This window comes from Thermobia domestica, chromosome 6 (genome assembly GCF_964235325.1).
Source record: "Thermobia domestica chromosome 6, izTheDome1.hap1.1, whole genome shotgun sequence".
In the NCBI taxonomy this organism is placed as follows: Eukaryota; Metazoa; Arthropoda; class Insecta; order Zygentoma; family Lepismatidae; genus Thermobia; species Thermobia domestica.
Genome location: NC_137459.1, coordinates 230053448 through 230072961, shown reverse-complemented (window position 1 = coordinate 230072961; position 19514 = coordinate 230053448). Strand labels below are relative to the sequence as shown.

At 36.2% G+C, this 19514-nt stretch overlaps 1 protein-coding gene across 2 annotated transcripts in view; it reads right to left on the bottom strand.

Moving 5' to 3' along the window:
* Apoltp (Apolipoprotein lipid transfer particle) overlaps positions 1–19514 on the bottom strand; it is a 6186292-nt gene that overhangs the window by 157304 nt on the left and 6009474 nt on the right. For both annotated transcript variants that reach the window (XM_081762641.1, XM_081762640.1), the window contains one exon: positions 3181–3302. In XM_081762641.1, coding sequence (XP_081618767.1) covers positions 3181–3302 — 122 coding nt within the window. The remainder of the gene's footprint in view (positions 1–3180; positions 3303–19514) is intronic.

The following is a 19514-nucleotide window of genomic DNA, read 5'->3' as shown; positions in this document are numbered from 1 at the left end:
CCAAAGAAAGGGAGAAATTAAATTTATACGACGGATTCGTTACATGGTTATAAAGAAATGCTACAACTTCATAAATACATTACATGACCACACTTTCATAATTGTTTAACACCTCTTAATCTGATAACTGAGTTTGATGCGTAGCCTACACATGGTACAATCAATTCCTCTTTACATCATGACATCAAACCAAACAGAAAACAGTTGTGTTGTAAACGAATCATCCTGCCACGCTGTCTGTATGACAGTCCACAGTACATCGACAATGTCTGCTGGGGCCAGCAAAGTGCCGACCAACCATACCTTACAAATGTTTGATTAGCGGCTTGGTAGCCGATAGTTCAGGCCAGGAATACAGCAGTACCCGTTTATATCAAAAGATCTGCGTATTCCATGATACGCCTAGCCGGACACACTTCTAATTTAATATGAGTGTTGTCTGAGAGAAATGTTTGATTTTATCTTCCAAATCTCTGCTGATGTAGCAGTCACTTGCGTGGTTAATTTCAGTGGGTAGCAGTCAAGATCCTTGTTGTACACATTAAGTTCTTATATAATCGCGTATGACGTTCGACACTGCATGCTGGCAAATTGTGTTCAAGACGATATCATTCTTAACAGTAACCACTCTACTACAGGTAGGAATTTAAATCCAACTGCCTGGCTATTAGCAAGTTAGTGACGGTGTTAACGGCTTAACGGGACTTTTAGTGCCTGAGACGATTGCTGTGCTGAGCCAATGAAATGCGACGGAAAAGTTTTCGTGTTACCTGTTCAGTGTTTGGAAAAAAAAACATTTTTAAACTACGATAGGCTCATAAGCGAAGACAAATCTACATCCGTTCAAAGCCCTGCAGGGCCGGGCGCGCCCGGAATGTGCCTGGCCGGTCCCGCCCATTTCAAACTGGACGGGGCCCTAACCGGGCTGAACCGGACCGAGTAAATTCGGGGCCGAGTGTATTCCCAGACACTCTGAAAGACGGATCGGAAACTAATGTTAGCCTATGCTAATCGTAATGTGTTTGGGAAATTGACTCTTTATTCAAGACTGCAAAGTACTGTAATACTACTACTATTACTACTTCTACTACTAATTCTACTACTTCTACTATTACTACTGCGACCACTGCTACTACTACTACAACTGCTACGACTTCGCGTGAGAGTTGACATGTCTGGTGGTACCGAATTTACCTTCTAAGTACTGAAAAAAAGGAGAAATACTAGTTACTATGGCCGGTCTGCGTAGAATGTGAACCGATGCTTGATTTACGAGGGACAATAGTGGCTCATTAGGAAAAGCACTCACGTCTGGTGCTAGAGGTCGTCGGATCAATCCCTGCTCGTGCTATGTGAGCTTTGTGGTGGACAAACACCGTGTACGTGGGAGTTTCCGGGGTGGTCACGCTTCCTCCCATTATTTTCATTCCACCAATTCATCCCATCATCATCCATACACCCTGAGCCGTAGTTATCTAAAGAACGTATGATAAAGTCAAGTACTTGACTTACTTAGTAGAATTTGGTACGCTACCATTAGACCACGGATGCCAAAACCGTGAACCGGCGTGCTCATAAGTTCAGCGCAATTTGTAGTAATGTTCAATTAGCAAGGGAAATACCAAATGGTGTTACATGTTCCTGCAGTGTTTATAGTATGATACTACAAATATAACAAAATATAATGATCAAATAAATCACCAAGAAGCCAGGGTCGATTAGGTGTTCCTGGAACGGTGGCTCTGGTGTATGGGTCCCTGGTTCGATCCCAGCTTTCGCTAAGTGAACTTTGTGGTGGACAAACACCGTGTGGGAGGGGGTTCTCGGCGTTCTCCCGTTTCCTCCCACTTTATTCATTCACCATTTCTCCTTTAGGCTAGCCGGCATAACTGTCGGACGTAAAACTCAAAGATTTCATTTTCATTGCTTTCTTTTCGTATTACTAATAATAGCAGTAGTGGTATTCGCTGTCGTATTAGTATAGTAATGAGTAGTAGAAGTAGTGATAGTAGTAATAGTAGTAGCAGTGGCAGCAATAGTGGAATTAGCACTAGCATTCGTAATCGTAATAGTAATAGTAGTATTAGCAGTAGTAGTTGTAGTATTAGTATCACATATGGTGTAGCAATTTTACATATCTTCTCTGTTACTCGTAATGCACTAATGAGTGTAGTATAAGACTTTTACGTCCATGAGCTGTATTATTGTACCTAGGTATAATAAACATGACTGGACAGAGCAAGCACAGATAACACATAGACAAACAGAATAGGGATATAGAAAACAAACCTTGGGTAACCTTTCACACGATTTTCCCATTCCAGAAGGACAAATAGACATTGCAATATTATGAAGAAACATTTCTCATTTTCCATTGCATATTGAAGTATTGACTTGACTTATCAGACTTGGTTGTTCTCAGGCCGGTTACGCTCGGCCCGTTCTCCGTCCGGCTCGAGCCGGGAACAGAATACAGATCCATCCGGGCGGGGCGGGCCGTCTTCGGGCCTGAGTTTGCAGGGCTCTGCATCCGTTACCATGCTCCAGCTACTGCATGCTCTGTATGCGCACAAATTTTGCGATACGAGAAACCACTTTCCTGTAGGCTAATCATGTGGGCTAGTTTGAGTCCTTTGGTATCGACGAGGCATAGTAACGTTTGCTATATATGAGCGGTTCGGGCAAACATAGATAATGGTATGTCACATTTCCTAACTTTCGAGTAAACTAGAAAATATGTTTGACCATTCACATGCAATTCAATACAATAGCACATAGCAAACAACTTTTCCCTACCATCTACAAGTACATTTTCGAACTTAAACTACCTACGTACGTAATCCTCTTTGATGCATTCACAACCTATTCCACCTACTATTTCAATTTTACCAGATGTTCGCTCGAAGCGCTCATATTTTCTGATCGATTTGTCCACTCTTTACTACTGAGTGCAGTGTAATTCACCCTTTCTTTGTAATACTCTAGGCATTGAATTAAGGGAGATGGTGGTACCAGGGATTCGTCACCCTGCTGAAATTGTAACCATTTGTGTAATACGGTTTCGTATAAACTGTGTTTGTTCGCACATATTCACCTCATTTCTTTTTAGTGTTGCAATTTTCGGCAACAACAGTTATTATATAATTACGAATATAATTTATATAATATTTCCCTTCTTACCTGCATATCAGTGGGTGCACACTGCGTGCATGGGAAAAGAATGAATGTTTTAGAGACTCCTGCTCTAAATGGTAAATTTGCTGCAAATCTCAGGGCTCCGAAAATATCATTTGATCCATTTCCTGTAAGAGATTTAACATTATTTTACTAAAAGGAAATGCATCTTAATAATTTACACTCAGTATTACTTTATATAATTTAACGATAATTTTAAAATAATTGCGGAAATCGAACAACTGTCTTTCCTCTATAAGAAATAAGATTGTTATGGTAGTAGATTGTTCATTCTTCACACGGAGAGAATAAGGTTTGATTTATTTTTAAAAATAGTGATTTGTTTGTGGTTTCAAAATACTTATTGATACAATTTCAATTTTAGATGGAAGAGTTTGGTGGCTCAATGGTAGAACGCTCACCTTTGGTGCTAAGGGGTCCCTGATTTGATCCATGTTCATATGAATTTGTGATGAAGAACATGATATCCATGTGTTTTCTGGAGGTTCTCTCGTTTCGTCTCACATTCTTATTCTACCAATTTCTTCATATTAATTCACTTTCATTAACTATCCATAACCTTTAATCAAATGAACAAATGGAGGCAGGTAAAACTATAGATATTGTAATATTCTGTCTTTAGGGTAGAGCTAAAATGACAAACGGGAATTTTGGACTTTCCCAATCACTTTTTATTGCAAAATTCCTCTTATCTACAGTAATAAATAATTACTGTTCAAATATCAAGTTCCTTTTAGATATTTGGTAGTTTGTTGGTGTATTTTTAGGAATCCTCAGACCAACCATCCTAGGGGGACAGAAACTAAGGCTCTTGTGGCCAAGGAGAGTGTGTTGGTTCCTTTCAGATACAGAGCATCCTACAGAAGAGGACAAAACTCAAAGACCAGGCGTCCTAGAGAGTGGTGAGATGAATGAAATCCTTTATCGTAGGCGAGAGAATAAACCAATTACTATAGCATAAACAGTTACGAAATATAGGGTCTTTCAGAAGCCCTGCAAAAAAGTAAAAAGCTGTAACTTTGTAACCATTTATTGTATTTGTAAAAAAAACTTTTAGTGGACTTGTAAAAAAGTCTGAAATTTTGTTTTCAAGCATTTTTCAACGCCAAACCTCCAGCTGAGCACCATTTACGTCCACACATTGCTGAAGTCTTTTCGGGAATCCAAGAGTGGCATTTCGACGTTTATTGAAAACGGCACACCACACATTTAACTTTGGAGAATCACGAACATGTGTCTCAAATTCGTGTGGATTCTCAATTCCCCAGATTCTACAATTGTGTCGGTTTTTCTTACCGGACACATGAAACGTGGATTCATCTGACAACAGTAACTTTGAAAGAAGCCCTGGATCAACCGTGCAAGCATCATTTCACAAAACTCATTTCTTATGTCAGAGTCTTCTTCCGTCAATTCCTGTACAAGTTTCAACTTGTAACGCTCTTTATTTTCTTACGAACGATATTGTGTAGCGTTGTCATTGGCACTCGCAGCTCCAAGGATCTGTGTTTCAACGATTTCTTTGGACTTCGCAACACGCTTTCCTGCACGGACTAAATCACATCAATGCTGGTTATTGGCCTTCCACTACGAGGCAAGTCCAAGACACCTTCGGTAGCTAGGAACTTATCGTACCATCTCTTAATACTTGAACCTGCAGGTGGTTGTTTCTGATATTTTTGTGGGAATTTTCTTCTCGCCAAAACACCAGATTTTAACTCACAAAACTACGCCATTACAAACAAAATATAAAATTATTAGTAGTACTTTCAAAGTAACAGCTTTTTTACTTTTTTGCAGGACTTTTGAAAGACTCTGTATATATAAAACAAGAAAGGTTGATCATTCTAGAACGACGGGTGAAAAAGGTAGTGGCCCTATGTGGTAGCATTACCAGAAAATTTTAATAGATTTGCATATTCTGTTGGCTCAATTTCCTTCTCTTCCCAAAGTGTTTAACTATATTCACAATATGCTTATGGGGTATACTATACAAGAACTAAAATCTTTGTATGATTTTTGCTCTCTGTGCTATGAAAAGTAGCGTACGTGAATATGTGTTTTTTAAAATGCCATTTTAAAAATGTGTGCTAAGGAAAGTATGAGGTCGAGTGATATCTTACGTAAACTTCAAGAAGATGAAATTGAGGACGGTTTCCCTAAACTACGACGGCTAGCTGCCAAGTTAAATGTATGTCCTGTTGGTATACTTCTGTTCACAAAAACCAAGACTTCCTTCCGAAGACTAAATAAAATATATATATATATATATATATATATATATATATCCTACATCCGTACGAATTCCTTTTAGGTCCGCCTCATTTTCCCTGCATTTTTGTCTTAGAAGAGATTAAAATTGAACAAGGATATTTAGGTATGCATACTGTAATTTCATAGTAGATCAATAATAGCTACCATATAGAAAAATACGGTAATTTTAAGTCGCAAACTTAATGCGTAATTTATATATTTTTAATTTATCTTATTTTAATTTATATTTTCTATTGATTAAGAAATGATATGGAAGCAGGAGTAATATCGCAACTACAAAATACTACAATGATTAAACATATGTTTTTCGCGATTTGTTAAATTAATTATTTCACTACCAACTCAAGTATTCTCAAAACATGCCCTTGTCCTGTTACCTTCCTTAGATCAAAACTAAAGAGTAATTTACGAAAAGGTGATCGAAATCAGCAGGGTAAAAGCAACAATATTTGAAAACATTTTGCTGTTTTTTGGCAAGGTGCAATTCATTCTATACGTCTTTTGTATAGATGGCTGAAAATAAAACAGATATCTGCTTCCAAAAGGGTTTAAAATCTCAAGAAACAAAGTAAAATTACGTTACTTACAATGTGAGAATATTGTAAGCTTCATTATATAGTAACGCTACCTTATGCTAGAATATAATAAAATTAAAGCTTTAAACACTGAAATGTGCTAATACATTTTGCTGCTCCCTTTGAATGCTAGTTAATTTTATACCTTTTTCCTTTTTTAAAGATCGGTCCTTAAAAACAATTATTCTTCAGCAAGACAACTAAAAAAATGTATATTTTGTTCTTATGTATTTTTTTGTGATTAGTACAGAAACAATTGTTATGAGGTCCCACTACAAGTAACTCCCTAATAAATATTTCAAGTGAACGTGCAAACACGATATAAAAGGTCTTTAAAATTATAAATCTATAGAAAATATAGTTATATATTTGTTTTCCAAGTTTATTAAATTAGGATAAAAAACAATTTAATCTAAATTTAATAACAATTCTACCTTTTGCCAGGAAGAGCAAAGTGTCTTTTCAAAATGCAAGAATGATACTGATGTTTAAGTATCTGAAACTAACCCTTATGTTGAGACAATATAAATATAAATACAATTAATATAAACTTTACGAATCTTACTTCGGACACTAAAAAAAAAAAAAAAAAAAAAAAAATGATACGATTCTTGTAAAAGTATGCCTTGTCAACATTTCAGTTGCTTATATTTACGTATATTTACGTAAATTTTCCATTACAAAACAGCACATTGTGCAATGTTAATACAGCATAATAAGAAACTTGGCTCTTTCGATTTTCGTTTCTTTTTCTTTGTGAAAGAGACCACTATGGAACATCTATCATTATTTGTTTAGTTTTCGCAGATATTGCCGCAAATAACGCGTAAGATATTTTGCAGGCGTCAGTCGTTGCACCTTACTTCTGAGAATTGAAAGAATTTACATGTGATTTAACTCATTCCAGAGAAGTCAACAGCGTTTTAGAGAGGTGACTGGCCCCACTTTAGTAATAATTATGGTCTGAGAGTAATAAACATCATATTTTCTTTATATTGCACATCTTAATGTAATGGTTACTGCTAGATGAATATATCCATATTAATAATAATTTTCAACCCTGGGTTCACAGGATCATTTAAACTTAACTTTTAATGTTTTTTTTTTTTTTCATGAATTCCTTAAATTTCTCTTTCTGTTATGAAATTATTATAGGCATTGCTTGCATTTCCCTAATACACTGTAGTTGTATCTAAACATAAATTTACACAAATTTATATATATATTTACGTTTGTGTGTGTATAGAATAAAATTTTGAAAATAGCTAAAACAAAACAAAACAAAATTCGAACTGCACACTTTATTTACGGTCATCTTACATTAACTAGCAAAGGAACGTTATTGTTCAGTGGAAGAATTAGTCCAGTAATAAAATCTAGTTAAAAGAAAGAAAAAAAGTGTGAGGAAAATAATTTAACTAAACACTGTAGATTCGAACTCACAATACAGACTAAATTCTTCTGTTAAATGAAAATATGGAATAAGAAATTATCTATTTAGACAAACCATAAAAGCATTTCATAATGACATAATCTATATCAAGAAGTACATTCTTCAAGGCAAAATAATCGTCTACACGAGAGACTACCAAATTTCGACACTTCATCAATTTGAATACTGTATGCTGAAATAAGTGAGATTCAGAACACGTTCAAAGTAGTCGATTGAGTTGATAACTATCGAACGAAAGACACGATGAATCTTAGTGTCCACACAACATATGGTAAGATACATGTTTCAGTGATGATTTTGCTTTCTAATGTTAAACTTTACAGTTACATTTGTTTAATATAGTTGTTTTTGCTAAACATTTTCTTGGCTTCAAATATATTATCAGAAACTTACATGTGGAAAACGTAATTAAATAAATTGATGTTTTTCTACAAGAAGTAATAATAGAATAGAAGCATCTGGGTGATTGATCTATACTTTAACATTTTCGATTATTTATATATATATATATATATATATATATATATATATATATATATATATATATATATATGTGTGTGTGTGTGTGTGTGTACGTGTGTATTTATACAGAGTGTTTCAAAATAACACCGACAGCGTTTGGGATGTGATTCCTGACACCAAGATAAGAAAAAGCACAGACCAATCTGCGTACATAAATGCTTCCTTTCGGAGATAGAGGCTGCCGAAAACATGAACTTTAAAGGTCCATAGTTGCAAAACTATGGAACCTACCCTAGAGGAGTCAAGACTTCACTTGGGAACTAATATGTGCGCTATCCAAATATCCATGTTTCAAAATCCTAGGATATTCACGCAACAATTTTTATAGAGAGAGTTTGGCTTCGGGCATATAATCTGATGTACTCACCAACTATCTCTCTAAAAATTGTTGCGGAAGTACCATAGGATTCTCAAACATGGATATTTCGATATGACACATACCAGTTCGTAAGTGAAGTCTTGACCCGACTTCGGTAGGTCGCATAGTATTGGAGCTATGGACCTTTAAAGTTTATTTTTACATTTTTTCGGCAACCTTTAACTCCGAAAGAAAGCGTTTGTGCAGACATGTGGAACCTATTATTTTAAATGAAGACTTTATGTACTAAGTTTCATCTTTCTAAGTTGTGAGACACTCAGTTTATCCGTAAAATTTGAACCCTTACTCCGCCATTAGGATACGCATTTTAACGAAAGTAAAATGATAACATTTGAAGACAGGCTATGATCCAATTATGTATCAAAAATCACTGGAGCCGGTTTAAGGATCTAGAAGAAGTTCACGAACACACATCCTTACATAAATTTTATATGCGTAGAAGATAGCCATTGCGCCCCATTAAAAGGGAAAACTTCATAAACGCTGCTACACGGGTCCTATTACTGCAAATGAAGAATTTATGTACACTTCTGGTTATAGAAAACTAGACTGAGAAAGAAACTAAATTTGAAAAAAAAAATACCCTAGATCCTTACGTCCCTTGGATCCGAGCTTGGAGGAAAACCTATTTTTCCTCCATTCTGCTACAGAGTAATATGACCATTTGGAGCAAAGATTTTGACTATCTGGACGTTGCCGTTAAGTAAATATGTAATTTCTAAATATGTAATTGCCATATACGAAAAGGTCATAAAATATGACAAAAAAGAAAAGATAATGAAATCAAAATCTGGTGTACTGGGTGATACAGAATCCATGTTTGTACTGAGTATAGATTACCAAAGTAATAATGTACACAAATGATTAACATTTACAGTGAAGTCTTCTTGGTGTAGTGGTTAGCACAACGCAGTTGCGTGCAAAACTTCATTTTAGCATAAGTTCGAATCCTGTATACGATTATTATTATTATTATTATTATTATTATTATTATTATTATTATTATTATTATTATTATTATTGGCAGTTTGCGTTCTATTGCAAATAGTATCGATGTAAGAAAATAAACGATCACTAATTTATTCGTTTCAACGACAACCAATGGGAAGAATATGATTGGCATGTAGAAAATACATACTCTGATTCAAATGCGAGAACACATTTATCTTGTGAAGAATATTTCATATGGAATAGTTTCAAAATTATATAACACACTTATTGTAGACACCAAGGAATATCATAGTAAGTTAAAGAAAATAATCATCAAAGAATCAGGAGAGCAAGAGAAAGTAACGAGAAACTCACTAATATGAATTATGTTTACTACTTTGCGGCGTAATCAATTGGTTAGCGTACCGAATTGCCACGTGGCAGATGAGGGTTGCAATCTTATCCCGTCTACTATTTTTCAACGTTCGGTTTTGCCATTCGATTAAAACATTGTTGGAGAACAGCTGGAAACTTGATAGTTGACGCGAGATATTGTCAACTATTAACATCAAGCAAATAATGTTAAATTAGAATAATACCTAGAGAGAGAGATAACGTATGAAGAAGAAACAAGAAAATGTGAAAATCGAACTTCCGAAATGTGAAAATATATGAAAATGTAAGTATATATTTTCTAAAAGATAAACTAGTAGATTTACACAATTATTTCAATAAGAGCTGAAATTAATAAATTTAAACAAAATTTCTAGTTTGATGTACCACGATTATGCTGTTGGGCTAAAGAAGACGGATGATTAATGAAAATAAAAGATTGCTAAGAATGTGGAAGGAAACGTGAAAACCCAGAGAAATCCTACGGACACGATGCTGTACACCACAAACTCACGTGGCCGGAGATCGAATCAGAAACCCCTCGCACCAGAAGAGAGTGTTTTATCACTGGGTCATTGTGCCCTCTTTACGATTAACGATCAACCTTTTATATACAGGGTGGGTCTGTAAATTCATCCAGTGCCTATAAATCAGAAACGACTGGAGATAACAGGACGAAACAGCAACGGAGATAGGAAAGTGCAAGGGAGTTAATCGAATGGAACATTTTTTACTTGCCTCTCAGGACCCTTTAACACGGAACCTTGGAGGTTACTCGAAACTTTCATATTATTAATATTGATCATGTAGTGAACACTTATTTCCACTACACAATGACTCCCATAGAGTGAAATACTGGAACGTTAGGTGCTTATTATCTAGCTATATGCAAATGAAATCGATGTTGTTTGTTACACCATTGTGGTAAAAATGCTAACTTTTGTCATGAGTTTTTTAGCACTTGACTGGAACCGGATTTTTATCATGTCATTTTTATTAAGGGAAGAGGAGGAGGATTCTATATTTATACAAAAGCAGAGCCTATTATATTACGGAGTAGAAATTTGGTACATATATGAACTCCTTAGTGAACGTAACTGGATGTGCCTAGCGTACGGGAAACTTTCGCTTCTAATGGGGAAAAGCGAAAGAGAGAGCAATTTTTGTAACATGATTCTCAATATATAAAAATGGCATGGTAATAATTACACTTACAGAAGCTTCGATATATATTTCAATATTTTTCTTAAGTGATAAGTCACACACCCAAATGATGTGTGTATTGGATTGGCAATTCTTCCTCCTTGAGTCTATTCAGTACTGACACGAAGTAGATGAATCGAACTTGTATATCTCTCTTTCTTTCAAATTCCCATAGTGCTCTTCTAACATGAACAATGTACTATTTTCTTTCATTCGTTAATATATTGTACTTGGTTGTTTATTTTTCTTATTAAATTATTGACAAAATACCCAAGGAATTCACCAGTTCCCTCGTGGGTTAACCTTCGGCCATTCCTGCATTATATCAAATTTTAAAATTATGGCTGCTTTTGCACTTGTAAAAAAATAAACTTACAACATAAATTCTCGACTGGGCATAGCGCCGGAAGAAAGCATTTCTACTTCCAAGTTGGTCTATACTGTTTGTCTGACATTAGTGACAGATCACCTCCCAAACCTAAACATTGTCTGTGTGGTTTAGAAAAACCCTATATTAGTATTAGTGGTGAAAAGAAATAAATTATATGTGAGCTGTGTGTCGTTGTTGCTGTAATTAAACTGATCTAGCTACTGATAGTTGCTTAATCAAGTCACGTGAAGAGTTTAGGTATTTATTACAAACTCGTATTAAAGTTCAGAATTCAAGCTAATCCACGAGAAAACGCTTAAAGATTGACATTATTGTTGATAATATGAGATTTCGTTTCAACTGGAGAGTGACAAGGTGAAAAGTTTTTGGAACGGTTCTTGAGCATCTCGGAAATATCTTCAAAAAATATCTCGTAACTATACAAACGTTTATTAGTACATAAATCAAGATTCAGAAAATGTATTATTGAAGATAGAGAAACGCTGAAGACACTTTTAAACAATTCTTAATTTTCCTTGTTCGAAATTAAGTCTAATTACAAAACGGTAGTAAGTAGTTAAAGCGAAAAATGCACTTAAATTAATTGTCAGAATCCTTTATTCGAAATGATGTCAGATTGTAGACTTATTTACAACAATAAGTTGCTAAAGGGGGAAATACATTTAAGTGAATTGGTAAATTCTTTATTAGAGACTAAATCAAATTTATAATTTAAGTCCAAACTGAAAGTTGAGGATATATGAAGGTAATATCAAAGATATTTTAAAAAAATGTGTGTTTCTTTTATGAATCGTTTTATAGTCGTAGTTTTAATTATGGGTTTGGAAACAATGTGATTCATTGAAAAGATTGTCCTATAGAATGTTTATTCTTCCAATAACCTATTTACAGTTTGTTAATTTTTAAGATACGTCAGTTTTTTTTTAAAATTGAATATCAGGATAAGTCAGAACAACAGGAATATTACTAAGATAAATTTTAATTTTGTTTTGTAGCAGAAATATAATTCTCTCATACTCTTCATTTTGGTTAGATTTATAAAATTTTGAGCCCGGAGATATTACAAACATACCGGGTCTGTTCATAAAGAAATGAGACTGGTCATCGCGCTGCGCTCCAGTCGCCAGCAGCGTGCTCCCCGGCAAGGGAATTTGTAGTGGGGGTCGAAGCTAAGCAATGCACTGGACATCAGTCGCGTCCGAGCTATGATGCAGTAAGAATCACACGTTATGCTAAAACTCTTTTTGAGTTTTGGTCATGACAGAGTTTCAGAAATAATTTTGCCAGCCTTTGTTTTGCACATGTTGAGGTCTTCGGCGATTAAACGTACACTCAAATGACGGTCGGAGTTTATGAGATTTTTATTTTGACCACATTCTGTCCAAACCACTCGTCGGAGGGAGTAGAGTACGTTCCATATCTTCAATGGACTCCCGTCCGTTCTTGAACGTACTGAAGGACCGGAAAAGCAGGGTCCCTGACAGGGCGTTTCTTTGTAAGCGTTCTTGACCAAGGCAAGCGTCTTGGAAGCTTTTTTTGCCCACGTGAAAGCAAACTTTAATGCGAATGCTCCATTGGTTACATTTTCTGTCGTGACCAAAACTCAAAAACAGCTTTAGCGGCATCCTTACTGTATCAGAGTTCGGACGTCCAGTGCGTTGCTTAGGTCCCCTTCATTCGCGGCCACTGAGTGGAAACACTGAGTTGCGCCACTGTTTGTGAAAAGACGAGCAACCGACAGCAGGTACCAGGGCTTCTTGTTATTTTCTGCCCCCCCCCCCTTTTATTGCCCAAGCTATGAGTGGTGTTGCCAGGACACACAGAAATACAATGAACACGCAAAAACACACATACAACCGTTCATGGTTCGAGATTTCAGTGTCCATTCGGCGACTATCCGGTTCATATAGTTCGTAGAAGCATTTCCACTGTCTCAAGTTATTCCACTTTGTGTTATGGCTGTTAATAGTAAGCAAGCACTTCTTATTTTCCTGCTCAAAAAGAAGAAACGTAGAGGGAAAAAACGAATGTCCGTGTCCGTGCATTCTATGCTATCAACGAGATTGCAAACTGGCCTGTATCATACTTTGTATCGTGATCTCTGTGCAGACAAAATGAAGTTCTTTAACTACTTCCGTATGTCGAAACCTTCCGTATGTCGAACTTTTTTAGATATTTAGAACTAAATCCTTTGAATTGAGTGAGTTCCTGGGTTTTGAAGATGTTGACATGAAGGGGAATATTTTAGATTCCCCGGATGACAGTTGGCCTGAACTAGCTTGAATGAGATTCCTGAGGATTCACAGGACGGCTCTCTTTCTGCTAAGAGATTTGCCTTAGAGGAGAATTTGCATGAGAGCAATCCTGTCATTAGGACTATATACATATGCATATTATTTCCATACTTTTTTTTTTTTTTTAGGTGTTGCAGCTCCAAAGTCAACATAAACTTTGTAATTAATTTCTCAATTTAAAATATATTCTTTTGTTAGACGCAGGTAATACTCTTCCACCTACCTATATTTTTGTTTATATATTTTTTTTACTTACTCCGGTGCTTGTGGTCCCTAGTTCGATCCCAGCTCGCGCCGTGTGGACTTTGTGGTGGACAAACACCGTGCTCGTGGGTTTTCTCGGGGTTTCCCGTTTCCTCCCACTTTCTTCATTCCATCATTTTATTCATTTCTCATCATCACCGTCTCCTTTAGCCTAACCGGCATATCCGTGGGACGTATAACTTAAAGATTTCATTTCATTTTTCATTTTTATTACTTACAGTTCAACTTCATTTCAACACCTAAGCTACTAGGCTACATGGGACGTAGATCTACAAACCACAGTACCTGCCACCGGAAATCGAACCCGACTCGTGCAAGGGTGCAAGTTCTAAGCATTTAGCCACAAAGAATCCCATAAATATATATTTGGTTTTGTCAACAACATATTTCCGTCCTTTACTTCTTTCCTTAATGATTTAATAATAATAATAATAATAATAATAATAATAATAATAATAATAATAATAATAATAATAATACATAATTCTGTAAAAACAATAAAGTGGAGCGTGCCAATATTTTTTTCAAATTAGTCTGGAAATTAAAAATGCTACATGTGTACCAGGTTTGGTTTTAGTAAACAGATTAGAGTCGAGATGGAATATTATTCTTGGGACACAATTGATTACAGAAAACCGCTTCTCCTACCTATTACTGTTTTTACCTTATAGTAATCAACGTTTAAACCGGAAGTAGTTGATTTATGCCATTTCTGGTTTAAATAGAGGGTTAAGAGAGGAGATAGTACATATATTTGAAATGCTAAATTGGTTACAAAAACACTTTCCGCTATCTATTATCATTTTTATTCTATGGCGATCAACACTGAAAGCGGAAATGGTTGATTTCTGCCACTACCGATTTGAATAAAGTGTTAAAAGAGAAAATGCAAACTATTCTTAGAACGCTACGATTCCAAGGAAATCGAACTTGTTCTCTTATCGGTTTTCTTTATATAGATTAATATTGAAACCGGAAGTCGTACTAGATTTCTACCACTTCCGGTTTCAATACAGTATTAAGGATGGACATGGAAGATATTCTTGGAACACTTAATCGATTTGAGAAAACCCCTTCTCGCTATCTATTATGGCTTTCGCTCTATAATGGCAACGTTAAAACCGGAAATGGTTCATTTTTACCACGTCCGGTTGATTAATCGTCTCCATTAACGAACTCGGACGAGATACTATAATCGCTCCACATATCTATTGCAAAAACAGAAAACAACAATTTGGCATTTGTCCAAGAGTTATCGTAGGAGTAACGGACGGACGGACTAAGAATACAATATTATAAGCCCCGTTACGTAATAATAATAATAGTTATAAACTAGGGATGGCCAGATCCGGATATTTTTGGATCCGGATATCCGGACACTGGATCCGGATCCGAGATTTCGGATCTTGGATCCGGATCCGAAAATCCGGATCTTGGATCCGGATCCGAAAAAAACGGATCTTGGATCCGGATCCGAAAAACGGATCTTGGATCCGGATCCGAAATTTCGGATCGTGGATTCGGATTCGAGAAACCGAATCTTAGATCCGGATCCGAAAATCCGGATCTTGGATCCGGATCCAAAATTTCGGATCTTGGATCCAGACCTGAAAAACCGGATCTTGGATCCAGATTCGAAACTCCGTGTCAGAAAATTCGGGTGTTCCGAATCAGCAAAATTTTCAAAATTATTGACAAAGTAATTTTTATTCCTATGGTTAAAATAAGATTTTAAGACACTTTTGGCATCTGATCGTGTGACAGCCTTGCGTTCTCTTCATTCTGTTGATATTTGGTTTTCGTGCCTTAATATGTCACAATTACTTCAAATTTGATTGACTAAAAGTGTCGACTTTGGTGAGAGCTATCTCACTGTCAGATTCGATTCTATTGGAAATACTCGATCGAGAAGGTAGTAAATCCTTTTTTAAAGCGGTCGTCCTGATGGAAATGTGTCCTTTGTTTTCTGTGACACTAGTCAAATGCTGGGATGAAACCTTAGTCTCAAGCCCAACATTCTTTATTAGGCTCAGACTGCTTACTTTCTTAATTCTTTTTGAGTTATTGTGGTCACTGAATGAGGCCATTTCCAAGTCGTGATGGGCTAGGCCATAGCTAATAGAACAGCCCATAATATATAGATCAAATCAAATTAAGGTGCAACTTCCTTTTCTTGCTCTTGATGAGCTTTTTTTCTTTCTTTAAAAATACGTTTCTCTGTGACCGTACCTCTCCAGTTAGAATTAAGAATTGTAGTAGAGATGAAGTTCTAAATGGCAATTAATGTATCAAAATCAATGTATTAATGTATTGTATGTGTATACAAAATACCATATGGAGCCTCGAGCAGTAACACCTATCTTTGTAATTAGTAATCCACTACTATTAACTCTGCATAGGTTGTATAAGGAACTATATCATTCATGTAAATACATAGGCGGATGCAGGGGGAGGGCGAAAAGTCGTTCGCCTCTACCCAGCGCCACTATTAACAGTGTACTTTAGTAGTAATTTGTGGCAATTTCAGATCATCTAAGTAATTTTCCACTGCTAGCATCCCCAACCGCCCCCTAAGAATCCATCCGCCTCCCCCAGGAGTCCGTTCTGGATTCGCCCCTGCGCAAACATAATATACAACTCATTCAAGAGTACATTTTGGTAGCTTTTTAAAATTTTTATCTTAAAGGGTTGTCATTTCTCGTGGCTACTTATGCAATTTTGTCCACAGGCATACATGCAATTTCCAGTCATTACGCAAATACATTTATATACTTAATAGACCTAGGTTAGTTGGGGGCTTCGCCACAGACCCCCGTTACTAGGGCCTCGCACCACAAAAGTCTCTAATCATAATCAATTTAAAAAGAAATGTCTGGGAATTTGCCCTTAGACCCTCTGATATCTCATTTGATCGGCATATGAGCTCGTACCTCGTAAACCTACAACCATACCGAATCTCATATTGTATGTATCAAATATCAAATTGTATGTAATAACATTCTGGTATCCCGAGACATACCGAATTTCAGTGCGAGTACATGGGGGCTTTCCCCGCAGCCCACACATTTGTTCGGTCTACGGCCTCGCACATAATACGCCTGCAAACATAACGAACTTTTAAGGGGACGCGGGGGCTCAGTGGTAGAGCGTTCACCTCCGGTGCTTGGGGTCCCTGGTTCGATCCCAGCTCGCGCCGTGTGGACTTTGTGGTGGACAAACACCGTGCTCGTGGGTTTTCTCGGGGTTTTCCCGTTTCCTCCCACTTTCTTCATTTCATTTATTTCTCATAATCACCGTCTTCTTTAGCCTAACCGGCATAAGCGTGGAACGTAAAACTCAAGGATTTCATTTCATAACGAATTTAGTTCAACTAACAAGTTTTATTTCTCTAACATTCCAGGATTCCGAGATATAAAAGTCTTTTCTCCCCGCCCCTTTTCTTCACATCAAAAAACGCTTAAGTACATACATAATTATTTCAAATGTAAAGTCCAAATACCAAATTCTATGCCCCTAACCTTCAGAGGTTCCCAGATATCGACATGTTATTATAATAATTACAATCCCCACCCTCTTTCCTTTCCATCTCTTTTCTTTTCCTTTTTACTAAAACGTCAAAAAACACTGAAACACATGTCAAATTATTTTCAATGAGAAATGCAAATACCAAATTTCAAGTCTCTAACCTTAAAGGATTGAAAATATTAATACAATAATTGTAATCCCCACTTAATTTTCTTCTCGTCCTTTTTCTTCCCTTCTGGGCCACACACACACACACACACACACACACACACACATATATATATATATATATATATATATATATATATATATATATATATATATATATATATATATATATATATAAAGTTTAAATGTTTAAATTATTTTAAGTGAGAAGTCCAAATACCAAATTCCATGTTTCAAACCCTTTAAGTTTCCGAGATATAGACATATTGTGCAGTCGCCCCTTGTCGGTCTGAAAGCTCAGATATTGCATTCATGAATAACGTGATTGGGGATGTTAGAACCGACAAGTTGCGCCCAGGATTTTCAAACATAGAACTAAACGAAACGTGAGGTACGGGATCCAACCTGGGTTGCATTTAAATAAAATCCAACACGTACAAAAGAAACAGACTGTGATGTTAAAGGGGGTGAAAGGGGGTGAAAAGGGGTAAGAAGGGAGTAACTTTCAGGATAGGTTAATCTACTTGCACTTACTTGCAGGTCTGATCGTTTTCCTCTCGACGATTCCTCCAACGGGCCGACGTTCGTCCATCCCTCTGTTTGGCTGGCTGGTCGTTCAAGTAACCAAGGTTAAGGGTCGGCGAAACCCGGACTGAGAAACCAACTTTACGAAGACCGCGATTTTAGTTAAACTTAAAACTTCTTTTCAAAAAGCTATACATTGTCGTAGACGGCTATCTGGTATTAGCCGAAACGAAGGTGCTCTATAAGACAGAGCAAAGCTATTAATCGTAAATTTCAAAATGAAGCTCGCGGTCTACATTCTAACTCGTCTCTCGCTCCATGTCGACTGTCCCTTCCAAAAGTCTTTCCATCGATTTTGTATGGCGTTCCTTCCGGGTTCATATCCTGGGTTATTCACTCTGATTTGCGTCTCGATGAAAAAAGTGCATGCTCGTAGATTAACCAAGGTAAGGTGATGATAGGAATGTGGACGGGGAAGCAATCTGTTATTTTATTAATTGAGAAATTACAAACGTAAGAAGTAAATGACAGACAGCAAAGGCAAATGAACTTAGAAAAAAAGTCGAAAGGTGATTTAACTTAAAGCGAATGGTTATTCTTTTCACTGTAATGTTCTTTTAAAATAAAATGTCCCATTGTTCAAAATAAGATATTTTGCCATGTGTCCAAATACACATATCTTCACAATATTATTATACTAATTGCAATAATTGCAGTTACCACCTGTTCTTTTACTTTCTACATCTTCCCTGCCCCTTCTAATTTAAATATCAAAAAGCACTTAAACAAGTATCAAATTATTTTCAATGAGAAACCCAAATACCAAATTTGAAGTATCTAACGTCAAGAATCATCAATATTTCCACCCCATTTCCCCCCTTCGTCGTCGAATTTCCCAAAGTCCTTCCTTAGTGGTATCCTACGTCACAAAGCCTATAAACTGTCCAAATTTCAAGTTTGTAGCTTGAGCGATTTGGCCTGTACGGTGATCTGTCACTCACTCACTCAGTCACTCAGGACTTTGCCCTTTTTATATAGAGATATTTAAGATTTTATGGTAAAGCCATGGATTTTGTCCTAAGACCGCCAGTGTCTTAGAAATGTAATAGCTTTGCTATAAACTTTAAGCAATCAACTGACTGATATGCGTCTATATGTATTATGTAAAATGCCGCTTATGGTATTTATTTTACCCGTAATAAAAAAAATAGAAATGATGACGAAAATTCAAAGACATCCATGATTTTAGCGTAATGCTGCAGTAGTTCAGATCATTGAATTAATCATAAGAGCCGACTGTATAAGATAGACTACATTAAATTCCAATGTGGCACAAAGAAAATATGCAGCATTACTATGCAGATTTCCAACGTTATAACTCATTCTGAAAATATTATCATAGGTCTCACAAACAATCGAATTT